The sequence below is a fragment of the Pseudorasbora parva genome, chromosome 22 (genome assembly GCF_024679245.1).
Source record: "Pseudorasbora parva isolate DD20220531a chromosome 22, ASM2467924v1, whole genome shotgun sequence".
NCBI classification, from domain to species: Eukaryota; Metazoa; Chordata; class Actinopteri; order Cypriniformes; family Gobionidae; genus Pseudorasbora; species Pseudorasbora parva.
In genome coordinates, this window is record NC_090193.1 from 18,206,695 (window position 1) to 18,224,128 (window position 17,434).

General features: G+C 38.4%; 1 protein-coding gene across 1 annotated transcript in view; it reads right to left on the bottom strand.

The window, feature by feature from the left end:
- Positions 1 to 17,434, bottom strand: part of LOC137058695 (spermatogenesis-associated protein 16-like) — a 175,613-nt gene that overhangs the window by 22,615 nt on the left and 135,564 nt on the right. Inside the window, exons 9-10 of the mRNA XM_067432061.1 lie at positions 12,296 to 12,460; positions 2,696 to 2,779 (exon numbers count right to left, since the gene is read on the bottom strand). Of these exons, the coding sequence (XP_067288162.1) occupies positions 2,696 to 2,779; positions 12,296 to 12,460 (249 nt within the window). The remainder of the gene's footprint in view (positions 1 to 2,695; positions 2,780 to 12,295; positions 12,461 to 17,434) is intronic.

Sequence of the window (17,434 nt, forward strand, 5' to 3'; positions counted from 1 at the left end):
AGGAGGAGTCTCCATCCGACTCCTCCTCCGTCCGCCTGCTCTCGCGACCTGGCTGATCGTCCGCGAGCACTGTGTTCTCCAGACGATGAGCCAGATCCATCTGGGAGCCCCAGGACAAACGGCGCCGTTCAGCCTCGGCATGAGCGGGACCGCTCCCAGATGCTGGCTCTTCTTCCCTCGAGAAGAAGACCAAGCGAGAGCGGAGCGTCCTCAGTCGGAAAACGCTCGCAGTTTGCGCAGGAAGCCCCCTCGAGAACCTCCCGCGCGTGCTCTTCCCCCAGGCAGAGCACACAAAGGGTGTGCGTGTCCCCAGGCTTGAGAAACCTGGGACACGGATCAGCGCACTTCCTGTACGCTCCCTTAGATTTACGTGTGCACTTCATTTCACTTTAGACTGACTTTCTAGCGAACCAGACAAAACAGTCCCTGAAGACGAAAGGATGTTGTCATGTTGGCACGGTGCCTTTTTATACTTCCTGGTCGCACGGTGATGACATCACCAGCTGCCGACGGTCAGTAGGATTGTGATTTGATAGCGATTTCAGACACCTGTCACGCTGAAGGCGTTCCCCGTAGCGTCAGCTGACGCAGCGCGAGTTCCCTTTCGAAAGGGAAGTGTGTTTTTTCACTGAGCACATTCTCTGCCGTCCGAGCGCAATGCACTGAAGCTCACTCTCGCTCATGTCTGAGGTAAATCATTAACACCATCACCACTTACAGTACATGTGTTTTATTGAACTAAATACATTACAATCGGCAAAAATGAATACCATGTTACTGTTACTGACATTCATGACAGATTTTGTCCGTGTTACTCACACTGTTCGTGTGAATCGCGGTACTGTTCGGCACACACACACAAAATACCAGCAGTTCAATAGGGAAACGCGCAGCTCTTAAAGGGGCCACACTATATTCCTACTCGTGGAATATGGACCTCTTCCAAGTATGTTGTGGTGCTGGTGCTCTCACAGGTCCGGATAGATATATTTATATATATAGATTTGCAGTGTTCTACACAGCCTGGATGGGTCGCCATACGAGATGCAACACTTAAGAGACTTATTATAATAAAGAGACTTGAAACTTGACTTGGACTCTAGCTGAGAGACTTGTGAACATCTCTGCAACCAAGGTATATGGCAAAGCATTTGTGAAGCCACAACACGCACAACCTTGAGACGGATGGGCTACTACAGCAGAGCAGACCCCACCGGGTACCACTCATCTCAACTACAAATAGGAAAAAGAGGCTACAATTTGCACAAGCTCACCAAAATTGGACAGTTGAAGACTGGAAAAATGTTGCCTGGTCTGATGAGTCTCGATTTCTGTTGAGACATTCAGATGGTAGAGTCAGAATTGGCGTAAACAGAATGAGAACATGGATCCATCATGCCTTGTTACCACTGTGCAGGCTGCTGGTGGTGGTGTAATGGTGTGGGGGATGTTTTCTTCGCACACTTTAGGCCCCTTAGTGCCAATTGGGCATTCTTTAAATTCCACGGCCTACCTGAGCATTGTTTCTGACCATCTCCATCCCTTTATGACCATCATACACCCATCCTCTGATGGCTACTTCCAACAGGATAATGCACCATGTCACAACGCTCGAATAATTTCAAATTGGTTTCTTGAACATGACAATGAGTTTACTGTACTAAAATGGCCCCCACAGTCACCAGATCTCAACCCAATAGAGCATCTTTGGGATGTGGTGGAACGGGAGCTGTGTGCCCTAGATATGCGTCCCACAAATCTCCATCAACTGCAAGATGCTATCCTATCAATATGGGCCAACATTTCTAAAGAATGCTTTCAGCACCTTGTTGAATCAATGCTTAGAATTAAGGCAGTTCTGAAGGTGAAAGGGGGTCAAACACAGCATTACTATGGTGTTCCTAATAATCCTTCAGAGGAGTGTAGAAATGATGCAATTATTTATTACAAACAGTAGTCCTAGAGCATGACATCATATTCTACTGCATCTCCAGCATACCTCCAAAGCACCAACTTAATTCATTATCAAGTTTAGGCATAGAAATTCCAATTAGTAATAACAGAGTTTAATACACGCACGAATCCCTGGGAGGAAAAACTTTTTTTTGGAATCTTCTATATAATGTAGCCTTCCAAACTTCCCTTTAAAAGTCTGCTCAGGCTTCCACAAGAGTGGGAGGTAGATTCAATTCATTCAGGCACAAGACAGTAAACAGCCAATAGTTTCCATGGTGCTTCAGAACAACATTTCAAAAAGCTCAGTGTGTTTTATAAATTATGAATCACAATTCTAGGACTTAATTCTGCTCTTCCCATGGTCCTGGCTTGATTTCCTACTCTCAGTAGCAATTTGAATAACCTTAAGACAGGCTAATTAAAAGGGGAAATTCCTTTGTAGACAAGTATTAAAGACCTGCCCACATCAAAAGTGCCATTTTGAAGTGCCTCACGACTTTGTTAACCATAATAGAGATGACAGTCCTGCCAAGAAGTCTCCACAGGCCCCTGAAGACCACCTTGGAAAATTAATTTTACCCTTCAGATCTGGTATATCAAATGTCTTTTTTGAATTGTGAGTGTGTGTGTGTAGAACAATGCTCTACGGCGTGTGTGTGTGCGCACGGGCACTGAGTGGCATTTGTGCCCCATCTTCACACGCCGTCATTGTCCTTTTCCCTTTTCGCTGTCTATTTACCTTTAGCATTGCATTCCACACACGTTCCTGATCAGACCGCTTGCCTTCAAGGGTGTCCACGGTGTCTGCCATTAGAGCCTGCAGCTGCCAGGAGGAGATAAAGATTATCACTGCTCAGTCCACAGAAACGCCATAACTTTTCTAAACACTGCACCTTAAAAGCTAATTAAAAATCATTTGTTGGCAGCTGATTTTTATAAGTCATCCCTCATATAATGAGGCCTTCCTTCTTGTTCCCCTTTGGGTGGGGGAAAGGGGAAGGGGTGGTCTTGGGATTTTACAAGGCCCGTGGTTAGAAACTGAAACAATGTGGACAAATTGAGGTACAACACTCGTCCATCACAAGGCACAGCAGATGGGAATGTACACAGGGCTGCACGCTGAGACCCATTTAGCTGAAGGCCTAGGACGTAGGAGAAGAGAGAGAAGGAAGGGGAAATTAGAGAGACAGTCTCAAGTCGAGAACCTGATAGAAGAAACAATTATGGGGTAAATGACGTGGCACTGATTCATTAATTAAAAACATTGCATTTTAGTTAAAGTTTAACACAATTTTAGGCAAAGTAAAATATGTTAAGGCATTATAGCCAAGCTACGATAGACACATATCATGAAAAGACTGGTGTTCTAAAAAAATATTTATTTTTATTTTTTTGTCAAATGCATTCCAACAGATTTTTTGTGGAATTAGTCTGGCCCTTTATGATGTAATAAAGGATGCAAATCCTTGTATGGGCATTTCTTCTGGATGAGCTTCATCAACGAGCTTTGTTCGGTTGCAGAAGCCGTCAGCAGCGATGCCATTTTGTTTTTATACAAAAATATCAATGTCACTAAGAAGTATTTTTGATTTTAATGGAAAGATAATCTTGTTCAGCTTCCCAAATAACCCAACATTAAGGGAACAGTGGATGCAGTTTGTTTTTCCAGGGTAGAAACAGAATTCTGCAAGTGTGTTTGTTTGTTCTCGGACATGGGTCAAATCCGCAGGCGGTGAGTGAAACTGTGTCAAATGTCTGTTTTGTTGGCAATCAGTGAATAAGTGCATATAAACAACATGAATGTATATTGAATCGAAAGTTATCCATAATGCCATGATATATTGTGTGTCTGTCTTTTATAAATATGCTAAAAGTAAGGACTCTTCGGAGATATGAAGGATGCTATACTACTCTGAAACTGTCAGAAACTGTGAGTGTTGTGTACCCTTTAAGAATGCTGAGATTTATTTAGGATGAGAATGGAAAAGATTTCCTTAAAAGGAAAAGGAAAAAAAAAAATTGTATATAAATATTAATCACAAAATCAATAACAGTGTACTGGCATTCTGACTTATTTACACTGTTAAAGAGTTGGATTCTCATGCTAAATATGTCTAAAATTTCAACAACAAAAGTTGGACGTATGGAGTTTTTCTGTGCCAAATACACTCCTTCAGGATTCAAACAAGTTTCTAAATGTTATGGTCCTGTATGACATCATAAAGGGTGGAATTCCTTGTATGGGCACTTCTCCTGGATGTGTGTCTATATAACACGAAGACTTCCAATGCAAAAGCCTCTAAAAGCCACTTCGGTCAAACATGAGATAACAATAGTGAGTGAATGCTCTCCGCACATAGTATATGTTCATCAAATACTTTCACTTCAAACCCAATAAATCCCAGCCGTAGCCCATTCAGAAGTACTTAGGTAGAAACCTATACATAAGAGCCTGACAAAAAAATTGAAGGGGGGGGGGGGGGGGAGACACTCAGTTTCAGTCAATCTCATGTCAATCTTGAGTACCTATAGAGTAGTATTGCATCCTTCATATCTCCGAAAAGTCTTTAGTTTTTATTAAATTTATAAAAGAAATATAGGCTGCACCGAGTCTTTCCGGAAAAAAAGCTAAACAATGACGAGCGCACACAAAGCAGTGACATCCTCAAGCGTGGAGAAGAAAACACTACCCAGATTCAGCTAATACATATATGATCCAGAATCAGATCCGGAGGCTGAAATAAATTGAACAGGAGAAGCAACAACAGCAGGACGTCCGTCTCTGTGGTATGTACTGTATTTAGTGACCTGTCAACATTTGTGTGTTTACTCGCAGTTTATGAGGACATGATTCGGTTTATGGACTATTGTATGCGACTAAACCTTAGCAGTAGCAAGCAAAATGGTTTCGCACATCAGACTAGTGTAACGTTATACATAGAACAACAATGGAGTAACCGTTAGCGCATTTAAATGACGGAGTACGCTTTGTGAGAACCTCCCCTAGTTTTATTTTGGGTGGTTTTACAATAAACAAACTGACACCTAGTGGTCAGCTAAACAAATGTATTTAAACACACACCATAGATCGCATGCTCCATTGATAAATTAACTAACGTTATACACGATCGTGTCGTTTACTGTTTACTTACACGACGATAGCCAACAACACAGACATTTGAAGCAGTTTAACTCACCGCGTACGACCGTGAACCTTTATCGCTGGGACCGCTCCGTCAAAAACACACTTCTTTGGTAACTGTTGATATCGTGAAGTCCTGTGACAGCAGTGACCGTGGAGATCCACTTTTGCAACGCGACTGAAGCGTGATGTGACGCTTCTCGTCATTTCTGCGTTAAACCGGTTCAAATGCAGCGCTGCCTTCCCGGAATGCTGTGCTGAAGCGTTGAAGTCGCTCGACGTCACCCATAGGAATAAAGTGGAGCGCGGCGCGACAGAAGTGTTGCTCAGACGAGTGGATCTGCACCTGAGCGAGTGTTTATGGATGTGCATTTCCTCTCTCGCTCTAGTCACGCGCGCGCGCACCCTTCCGGGAGAAGAGCCCGTACGGCCCATAAAGGACCTTCCACTCTGTCGACGTCAAGCCGACCCATACTCAAAAAAAAAACTCTCCGAAACTTGTATGAAACCGGAAGGAGTATTTTTGACACAGAAATACTCCATCAAACATCCAACATTACTTTTTGAAACTTTGTCTATGTTTAGAATGGGAATCCAAGCCTTTAACAGTGTAAAAAGCTCAGTATGCATGAAACAGCATCCCCCCCCCTGAAGGAAAACGTCAGAAGGACTATATTTTTCATTGTGTGTGTGTGTGTGTGTGTGTGTTTAGATAATTATGGTCAAGCAAAAAATATATATTTATTATTATGAAATGATTTCAAATAGAACAAAAATAAAAGTGGAAATTATGTAAACATTTAAAACAACTACTAAGATTATTAATAACTTGGCACATGTGTTTGAAACAGTTACTTATAGTCATCATCAGTACTTATATACATATACGTGCTCCTCTATTGTAGGTTTCTATTTACTGCTCATTTAGGTCTTTGTCATTTGTCTGTAGGATTGCACCCATACAAACATCACACTAATTGAACGCCTGTGGCTCTCCATTCATGACAGATTTGGTCTCAATCTCGCATACATCACGCTCTATTGATCTGGGCTAATCTCACCACTGTGGAGCGCTAATCTAGTAAAGAGGCAATTATGGTGCTTCAGCACTATATGCCAGAATGAGATTTATGCCCTCTCCTTCTTCTTTTCTTTCTTTTTTCTCGCTCATTTTCTCCATTCTGTTCCGTCACTTATATGTCTACATGCACAATAGCAGTTGTCTTCTTTGTCTGCGCTAGTTTCTCTTTCAGTCTCATAAATATTCACAACAGAGACGTTTTATTGCGGTGCATAATTCCAGACTTTATTAAAACAAGCTGGCCTGGTTCTGCTCTTGGTATAATGTTACATGATCGCTCCCTCAAAACATTGCATCAATATTTTCTCATGGGTAAAAAGGAGGTATATAATTTCCTGACTAAGTTTTAGCACTGATTTTCTGATCAAAAAATTGTATGCATTTACGAGCACTCAAAAAAAAATAAAAAATAAGATTCAGGCTACATTCATTTTAAATATTGCTAATGTTAATTTAGTCAGAATACTCAACTAATTTTAAATAGGACTGTATATTTATACAGATTTCCCAGTTTTAATTCAATTCTCATTCACAAGCTCTCAACTCAATTAGAATTAATTCAGATTCATTTGAGTGTATTTGCTGATGTATGTAAGAAATTGTCACTCTGCTAGTGCTACAGGGTAGTGATTCTAACAGGTAATTCAGCTTTTGAACTAATCCTTAAAATAATCAACCCATTTAAGTTATTCATTAGGGAAATTGAACTACTCTGAGCAGCATGTTTTTTGAATCACTAAAAAGAGCCGACTTATAGAAGTCCTTAATTCCTTAAAGGGTTAGTTCATCCAAAAATGAAAATGATGTCATCATTTAGTCATGCTCAAGTTGTTCCAAACCTGTAGAAATGTCTATGTTCTGCTGTACACAAACAAAGATATTTGGAAGAATGTTTGTAACCAAGCAGATCTCTGCAGCCATTGACTACCATAGTGGGGAAAAAAATACTATGGTAGTTAATGTTTGTCGAGATCTGCTTGGTTAAAAACATTCGTCCAAATATCTTTTTTTTTGTGTTCAGCCGAAGAAAGACATTCGTACAGGTTTGGGACAAACTTAAGGGTGAGTAAATGATAGACAGAATTTAAAGGTTCTTCACGTGTTTTCGAAGCTTTGATTATGTTTACAGTGTGCAATATAACATGAGTTCATGTTTCGCATGTAAAAAAACACAGTATTTTTCACACAATTTTCTTATCTGAACAGCGCTGTTTCCTCTGTCCTAAAAACGGCCTGATGATTTCCTTGTTCTATGAAGTCCCTCCTTCAGAAATACGTAACGAGTTCTGATTGGGCCAGCGCTTCCCGTGTTGTGATTGGACAGCAGCTTAGCGTACTTTGCCCGGGTGTCCCCGCCTCTTACCATAACGGGAGATGCAAGCGCTGAATGCGCGCTCTTTTCCACGTGGGAGAACAACAAAACCATGCCCCCTATTTTGCGTGTTCTTGTTAGTCAACAAACAGTTCTAGTGACGTTTAAATTTTTGGGTGAACTATCCCTTTAACTCGGAATTACACTGTATGTTTTTAATTCACTAAAAAGAGCCACTTCAAAAGAGTCAATCATTTGAGAATCAGAATACACTGGTCACGCTGTATATTTTTGAGTCACTAAAAAATAACTGATTCGTTAACATTTAATTGTATTCATTTATCGGGCACTTTTATCTAAAACAACTTACAAATGAGAAATACCACAAGCAATTCATCTTAAAGTATCAATAAACACAAGAAATGTTAGTAATACGAAGTTTAAAGTGGTCCTGATCTGAGAAATCAAATTTTTCTTGAACTTTCCTTTCCTTTTGACATAAAAGAGGTCATCATATTATAAGTAATCAACTTTGCAACTTTGGCCCCGCCCACTGGTGTGTTAGTGAGATGACGAGGAGAGAATGTCTCAGTGTGAATGTCTCAGTTTGAGCATTATTTATTTATTTTATGTAAAAAAATATATATATTTTTTATATTTTTTATGTATTTATTTTTTTTATGTAAAAATCATACTAACATTTTAAGTGCACCTCAGTAAATATTGTAAAACAATAAAACAATGCAGTTTAAGACATTGTTCAGAATAGTACAAGCAGGGTTGGATTAAAGAATTGTGATTTTTGTTTTCTCAACAGGGTACAGTAAAATAATATAAAAAATAGATGCATGTCTGTCAAAGCGGTAAATTTATGGAATAGTTTAGAGATGGAATTAAAAAGAAAGTGTAATTCATTCAGCAAATTTAAGAAAATGTTTAAAAACAAGGTAATACTTAATTAAATTATAATATAAATAATTGGTGCATGCAATACTAAATTTATTGTACAGTTCCTGACAAAAGTCTTGTCGCTTGTGTACAAATTGACCTAAAGTGCCGCTGAAATATATTTCTAATCAAGATTTTTTTTACAAGAAATGGCTCATTTTAATCCCACCAGCTTTTGTGATAATGTTTCAGTGAAAAACTAAACTTTCAAAAAGTATTCTAATATTCACAGCTTGGTAAAGCCCATTGAGTCAATTTTTGCAAAGAAGTTGTAAGTTGTAAATAAGTGTTGTCACCTTGTCATATGAGCTTCACCTGTGACTAATAATGGATCAATTAGGTCTCAAGTGTGTATAAAAAGAACCCTGTGTCAACCAGAACAGTTTGTCGATTTCTGTCTCGAAATGGCCTCCATGGTCGAATCAGTGCCCAGAAGCCAGCACTAAACAAAAGACAATTGAAAAGCCGTGTGGCATTTGCCAAGGCCCACAGCCTGCTAAAAGGATGGATGCTGGAAAAGTGGCAGAAGGTGGATTTTTCAGATGATACTTCTGTTGAATTACACCACATTCGCCGCAAATATTGCAGGAGACCTACTGGAGCCAGAATGGATCCGAGATTCACCCAGAAAACAGTGAAGTTTGGTGGCGGAAAAATCATGGTCTGGGGTTACATCCAGTATGGGGGTGTGCGAGAGATCTGCAGGGTGGAAGGCAACATCAATAGTCTAAAATACCAAGAAATCTTAGCTACCTCTTATTCCCAACCATAAAAGAGGCCAAATTCTGCAGCAGGACGGTGCTCCATCGCATACTTCCATCTCCACATCAAAGTTCCTCAGGTGAAGAAGATCAAGATGCTCCAGGATTGGCCAGCCCAGTCACCAGACATGAACATCATTGAGCATATGTGGGGTAGGATGAAAGAGGATGCATGGAAGACGAAACCAAAGAATATTGATGAACTCTGGGGGGCATGCAAGACTGCTTTCTTAGCTATTCCTGATGACTTCATCAATAAATTGTATGAATCCTTCCCAAACCGCATGGATGCAGTCAAGTTAAGCTCATGGAAGTCATACAAGATATTAAATTTGGATCTCACAGCACCACAACTTAATTTGCTGACATATTTTTGTATTTGCAGTAAATTTGTTCCATTTCTGTATAGGCGACAAAACTTTTGTCTTGCCAAAATTTGACCTTTCTGTCTTGATTAAATGATAAATATTTTTTCTGTGAAAATTATTTATTTCAGTGCATTAAACATCATTTGGGAGGGTTTTAGCTTTTCATATGAGCTATTTCTAACACCAATGAATTAATTAAAAGTCAGGTTAATATCAGGTATTTCTAGAAAATAGATAAGCGACAAGACTTTTGTCAGGGACTGTAATCTGGAATGTATATATGTATATATGATCTTTGTAATTATCATTGTACATTTTGGGACATGTTTATAGTAATACTATTGTATATGTTGTACTAATCTAATCCATTAGAAAGAAAAGAAGAAAAAAAAGAAAGAAAAAAAAGAGTGACGCTCATTAGAGAAATATTATAAAGGGTAGGCATAATAAGCAGTGGCTTCTGCCTTCTACCTTTTTATGTATATATAGATGTATATACCGGTTATGTATATTATATTATATTTCTTTGGTTATTTTATTTAAATATTTTTTGTTTGTGTTTTGTTTTATTAATTGTGGAAAATGTATTAACTATTACTTTAAAAATGAATATTTTTAGCGATTCTCTTTCTCGGACAGAGCTGAGAAGATCACTCCACCATTATGCAACAGTATACAAAAAAACATTCTTGAAGTGATTTGTGCCTCGCTGTGATGGTGCTTCCTCACCGACAGCAGGTTTCTGGAGGGGAAGCCTTCATTTTCAGAAATCAATACATTTTTGATTCACTAAAACAACCTGCTCATAAGAGCCATTTGTCTGTGAATCAGACACTGGACTTGGGTAGAGCCCATCGCGAGGCGTTACCATCTAAAAAGTGTTCTCAGATCAGTGTTAAGTGTGCCTAGAATGGCCCAGAGCTATCAAGAGATCTGCATAAGTGCCTCAGCCTGTTCACAGCAAGGGGAACACTTAAATAGCGATAAAAAGAAATGAAAGAATGATCTCTATGTAAATGTGCATTTAGACTAAATTCCCAGATTTCCCACTTCAGACTGATCTGAATCCGATAGAGGATGTTTCTAATCCTTTGATTTCGTTTCGTTCTTGTATTTTTCAGTGATGCACACTCCAGGGATCGCCACTGCGTCTCATTCCAGCTGTCTGCTTCCTGTACCTGTACTCGGAGAGGAAGCTTGGCCCTGTGCAGCAGTTTATCTGCATATTATGAATGCCTTTTGGAGGAACATTCGTTTGAAGTCGGAGACGAGGAGAATTGCTTTGTTTTCATGTAACCTTTTTTTCCCTTTCATCGAATGACATTAAAAAAGCGCAAGAGAAAAGCAAAAAAATCGGCATCCAAGAATTCGCTACAGGAATCTTTCACCCCAATAAAAAACACAAAAAAACAATCCTGCCATGAGAGGATAAAGACACATGAAACTCTTATCACTTTCTCTTCTATGGAAAAACAAACAGAGTTATTAATGGCAGAATGCCCATTCTGCTCTTGTTCATACAATGAAAGTGAATGGTCACCATATTTTAATGGGAAATTTTCAGTTAATAACAGCTTCAAAAGTTTCTCTCACAAAGTTATTGTAAGACTTCAGAAGACTTGGAATACAGCTGGGTTGTATACCCATGTGAAACAGAAGTGCTATTTAGCTTTCTTTTAAAAAGAACGTAACATACAGTGTACTGAATGTAGTTTTGAGCACTGAAGTTGCAATTTATTTAAAGGATAATTCACAATCGACTGCACAACTTTAAAGAACAGCGACTTTACCACCTCATTGCTGAGCAATATAATGTAGAGATTCAGCGGTGAAGTTAATTTATTAATAAAAGTTGCTGAGTGGTGTTGACAACATGTTTCTGTGTGAGCTGCATGGCCTCCCGTGTGTGTGTGTCTGTCTGTGTGCTTCATTCAAGCCAGCACATTAAAATGTTACACATTTTGAACGAACACCTTCTTCCAGCCAATCATAATCGAGTATTGAGACAGACCGTGCCTTATACTAACGCTACAGTTAAAAGTATAAAAAGTTTTATTATGTTTGTCAACACATCAAAATCTGTGTACTTTAAAGCACAACAAAAATGATTTAAAATATACGTTAAAGCAAAATACTTAATTACAAAGTGCACTTTAAGGTAAGGTATGCAATTAGTTTCATAATCGCCAATGTCACGTGATTTCAGCAGTTTGACAGTTTTACTCTTGATCCGAATCATGAATCAATCCGCTGATTCATTCCCGTTTGAATCTATATTTGAGGTTTGAAAACAAACGCGGAAGAGAAGAAGAAGAAGAGAACTAACTAACTAACTAACTGATGTCACATTTGGGCTACTATGATGATGTTTTTATTCCCTTTCTGAACATGGACAGTAAAGTGTGCATACACTTGCATACACTCTCGGACTAAATATAAAATATCTTAAACTGTGTTCCAAAGATGAACGGAGGTCTTACGGGTGTGGAACAACATTAGGGTGAGTCATTAATGACATCAGTTTCATTTTTGGGTGAACTTAATCTTTAACAATCCAATCAGTGACCGTTAGACAAAATCAAGTCCCATCCTACAGTTTTTTTTTGTTTTTTTTGAGAAGCCATTTCACTAGGATATGCATCACAATAGGGAAGAAAAGATGATCTTGACTTCCATTCATGACACCTTTAATAGAGTGAGGGGAGAAATAAAAAGTAACTGACTCACCAGTTCTGTGTCAGAAGGACTGATGTCCTGCAGGTAGGGTGCGACTGCCAGCTCAGCCAGTGTGTACTGTAGTACGTGTGTATGCTCTCTGAACCTATTCAGCTGTCCCAGGACACTAGCATACTGAAGCCTCTGTATGAGTCCAGATCCTGTGGAAAAGCCCACCTAGACACCAACCAAAACACATGGTGATTTATACATGCAATATGAACGTCAATATATAAAAACACACTTATAGGGCCCTATCATGCTTTAGACCAGGGGTGGGTACTTCCAGTACTTTAGGTCCACTATTCTGCAGATTTTATCTCCAACCCTAATCAAACACACCTGGACCAGCTAATCGATGTCTTCAGGATTATTAGAAGGCTACAGGCAGGTGAGTTTTATCAGAGTTGGACCTAAATTCTGCAGAACAGTGGTCCTCGAGAACTGGAAGTGCCCACCCCTGCTTTAGACCATGCACTTAGATCAATAAAATAGGGCCCATAGTTTCTGCGCCACTAGTGTCACCAAATGCAATTGCAATCTGCTTGTTTGAGCAGACTGCCTGAGCCCAACACTGGCCTGAAAATGGGCAACATTCATTCAATCTAACCAATCCTGGAGAAAGAAGGCACTCACTCAAACCATAGAAAGACAAAATCATACAACTCGCATTAGGACTTGAACGCATCTCTTAAGGCAAATGCCATGCATCGCTTTGACTTCCACATGAAAAGGGCTGCAGATAATGTCACGGAACGGATTTCATGAAATGGTAATGGTGCCTGAATGTGTTTTTATTGGGTTGTATGTGTACAAGCGTGCGTCTGTCATGTTTCCTTGATGCCCTGAGTTGTGCTATATGCAAATGAAGTCATTATAAATTGAAAAGGGGATGCTGACCTTTTCCACAGAGAGTAACGATACAAAGAAGAAGAACAAACACTTTTAAAAAGTGTCAGCATACGGCGCTTTTGTTTGAAACTGACAGCTCCCAGTGCCAAAGCGTCCCTCAGAGCTGTTTCACACATGCCGCTTCAGTGCTACAAAAGCAACTCCATGTTCCCTGATGATTCATTATGTCAAATACCTTTTGGCTTCTTGTGTTACACACATTCTTCTCATGCTGAAACTTGACAAAAGGCTACAAAATGTTGGAAGTCAACTTGAAAAACGGCTATTCTTCTGCTATTTTGCTGTACGCTCAACTCCACCCCCCGTCCCAAGGTCGCCTCTTTGCCGGTTTCCCCTGCGGACCGTTTTTGGCCTGTCGAGGTCGCTTGTCTAAATGATGCTCCACTCCATGCCTTTCTAGTCTCTTTTTATTTCGTGTGAGCTCTGTTATTCTCCAGTGTCATTCATCCACTTTATGGTCATTTTTATGACCAACACATATCCCCCAGCATGCATCATTTTTCACTACTACGGTCTGTTATTTTGGGCGTTTTTTTCTTCTTCAATTTTTTATCACAATGCACTGTTTACTTTCCATAAGCCAAGCAGAGGAAATAGTAAGCTCGATAAAAGAAAGCGTGAATAGTGGGTTCTCTTATTTTATATATTTAATAGATTTTCTATTAATACAATTTTTTTTAAATTCTGTTCAATTTTAGATTAAAAAAATGAAATATATTATTAATGTAATATAATGTTAATTGTATTTGTTATTTATTCTAATATTTAAACAATGTATTATTAAAAAGGATACATTTTCAATAATACATTTAATAATACATAAAGGATCAATAAATACATTTAATCACAAATATTTTTTAATTTGAATTTACGCATCAATCACTGCAATTCGCCCTCAGAACTGCCTTAAATCTACATAGTACTGATTCAACAAGGTGCTGAAAGCATTCTTTAGAAATGTTGGCCCATATTGATAGGATAGCATCTTGCAGTTGATGGAGATTTGTGGGATCCACATCCAGGGCACACAGCTCCTGTTCCACCACATCCCAAAGATGCTCTATTGGGTTGAGATCTGGTGACTGTGGGGGCCATTTTAGTACAGTGAACTCATTGTCTTTTTCAAGAAACCAATTTGAAATGATTTGAGCTTTGTGACATGGTGCATTATCCTGTTAAAAGTAGCCATCAGAGAATGGGTATATGGTGGTCATAAAGGGATGGGCATGATCAGAAACAATGCTCAGGTAGGCCGTGGCATTTAAACAATGCCCAATTGGCACTAAGGAGCCTAAAGTGTGCCAAGAAAACATCCCCCACACCATTACACCACCACCACCAGCCTGCACAGTGGTGGTTCATTCTGTTTACGCCAAATTCTGACTCTACCATCTGAATGTCTTGACAGAAATCGAGACTCATCAGACCAGACAACATTTTTCAAGTCTTCAGCTGTCCAATTTTGGTGAGCTTGTGCAAATTGTAGCCTCTTTTTCCTATTTGTAGTGGAGATGAGTGGTACCCGGTTGGGTCTGCTGTTGTAGCCCATCCGTCCCAAGGTTGTGCGTGTTGTGGCTTCACAAATGCTTTGGTGCATACCTTGGTTGTAACGAGTGGTTATTTCAGTCAAAGTTGCTCTTCTATCAGCATAAAGCCGTGTGATTGGTTGATTAGATAATTGCATTAATGAGAAATTGAACAGGTGTTTCTGATAATCCTTTTAATAATATAATAATAACAATATATATATATATATATATATATATATATATATATATATATATATATATATATATAGTTATTATTATATTATTAAAAGGATTATCAGAAACACCTGTTCTCATTTCTCAATTTCAATTTCTCTGTTCTAATGACTGATCACATCTACATTTTTCAGTTGGCCAAATTTAATTTCTGCCAGTTAATGCAGTTTAATTCACAGAAATTCAATTTAGCTAACTGAAAAATTCAGCTGTGATCAGTCACTAAAAAAAATTCAACTGGAGACCTGACTTTCTTTTGACAGTGTATATATATGTGTGTTGGTGTGTGTGTGTGTGTGTGTGTGTGTGTGTGTGTAGGCTACACAGTCTTTCTGTTTGGGCATGGATGCAGTCAAGCTGTCATTTCAGAAACTTTGATATATGAAACAAATCCTAAAATGCTCTGGGATAATTTAATATTGATGTACAAAACTTTAAATATATATATTTGTACGATTCTGAGAGTCAGCAAAGGAGCGTTTTTGTGGATCCAGAACTGAGATCCGCTGTGTTGTTTGACAGGTTGAGTTCTTCATTCTCAGAATGAATGTGTTGCAACAAATTTCATCATGGAGATGAAATCATCTTTGTGTTTTAATCGAGAGCTGATGGCTGTTCTCGGCTGGAGAATAACCGACTAATGTAATTTAGCGCCATGTCTGGGCCAATCAAACATTTGCCGTTGCTGCTTTAATTCAATCACCGTCCTCTGAAATATAACACCCTGAGAGTTTAGTTTCCAAATGAAATGAAAACTTCATCTTCGGGCATGTTTGTGTCTCCAGTCCATTGTGAGGTTAGAGGAAGTTTGCAATTAGTGAGATATGCAATGGATACTGACAGCATGAGCTTGTTAGTCATTGATAGCAAGTGTAATTAGTGGTGTTAGCTCAGGCAAAAATCACTAGCACTATTGCTCATGCTTGGATAAGTGACTTGAACAAACTCCTAACCCAATATATTAACTTTGAAACATAGGGCTGTATCTTCCTGCACCATTTTTGCTACATATGAATGATGCACCAAATGCACAACAGAACTTAATTAATTTAAAACATAGATGAATTTTTTTTAATCTTGGTTGTATGATTTTCCTTAGAAATATTTTTATCATCATCATCACTTTGAGAAGACATTTTGGTACAGGCTACAGTAGTGACATATTTCTGTATGAGTTCATGAAGTTAAACCAAGTTTTTTGATGGTTTGTTGCCGTTTTTTTTGTTTCGGTTTCAGTATGTTTTTGACAGTATGACTCTCAATGACTCTCAAAGCAGCTCTGGTGATGAAGTTGGGTGGTTATATAACTGCAGGTATATTTGCTGTCCGAAGTCATAATTTTTTCCTACTTTTTTCAAATGGTTATTTTTTTAAATTGTTTTAATTTGTATATTTTAATTATTTGTTACTCATTGTCATGGATCACAAGAACTCATTCTGTATACTGAGATGGCAGCCGCTGAAAACACCATGAGCGTCACGTGCGTCAGACGAAAGCGGGCTACCCACAGAGACACACAGAAATCACTGATTAGCGATGTGTTAGATTAATCCATAAAGAAAAAATGTCCAGAGCTTATCATTGTTATTGACAGAAATTTGATGATCTTGATATTGATAATCCCCCCCATCCCTATTTGGAGCAATATGTAACCCCCTATCAACCCCTTAGCAACCGCACAACAACATGCAAAAAATCTCTCAAAACACATTAAATAGATAGTTAACCCAAAAATGAAAATTCTGTCAGAATTCACGCACTCTTGTGTAATTCCAAACAGGTATGGATATATTTCTTATGCGGTACATAAAAGATATTTTGAAGAATGTTAGTAACCAAAACGTTAACGGGAACTGTTAAAAGGCTCTTTAAATTTAGCATTTTTGTCAGGCTCCTATGTACAGTGTTGGGTGTAACTAGTTACTAAGTAATTAGTTACTGTAATTTAATTACTTTTCCCTTGAAAAAGTAAAGTAAGGGATTACTCTTATTTTTTCTGTAATTTAATTACAGTTACTTCTGATGTAATTGAACTAAATACTAAATATAATTATACATAATTCAATAGTGGAATTAACATCAACATTTAAAGTCTAACTTTAAAATGCATGTTTTTATGTATCCTTCTCACATTTGTAATACTTTGGTCAGTTCATAAGAGTAATTTTTTGTAGTCTTATATTATGTATTTGAATGAATTAAGAGCCGTTTCATGTCTAACCTTGAATTGCTTGGAGGGTTGATTTAGAAAGTAATTAAAAAGTAATTAGTAAAAAGTAATTCAATACTTTTTGGAGAGAGTAATTTGTACAGTAATCTAATTACACTATTGAAGATGTAATTAGTAACTAGTAATTAATTACTTTTTTAGAGTAACTTACCCAACACTGCCTATGTATAGGTTTCTACCTAAGTACTTCTGAATGGGCTAAGGCTGGGATTTAGTGGGTTTGAAGTGAAAGTATTTGATGAACG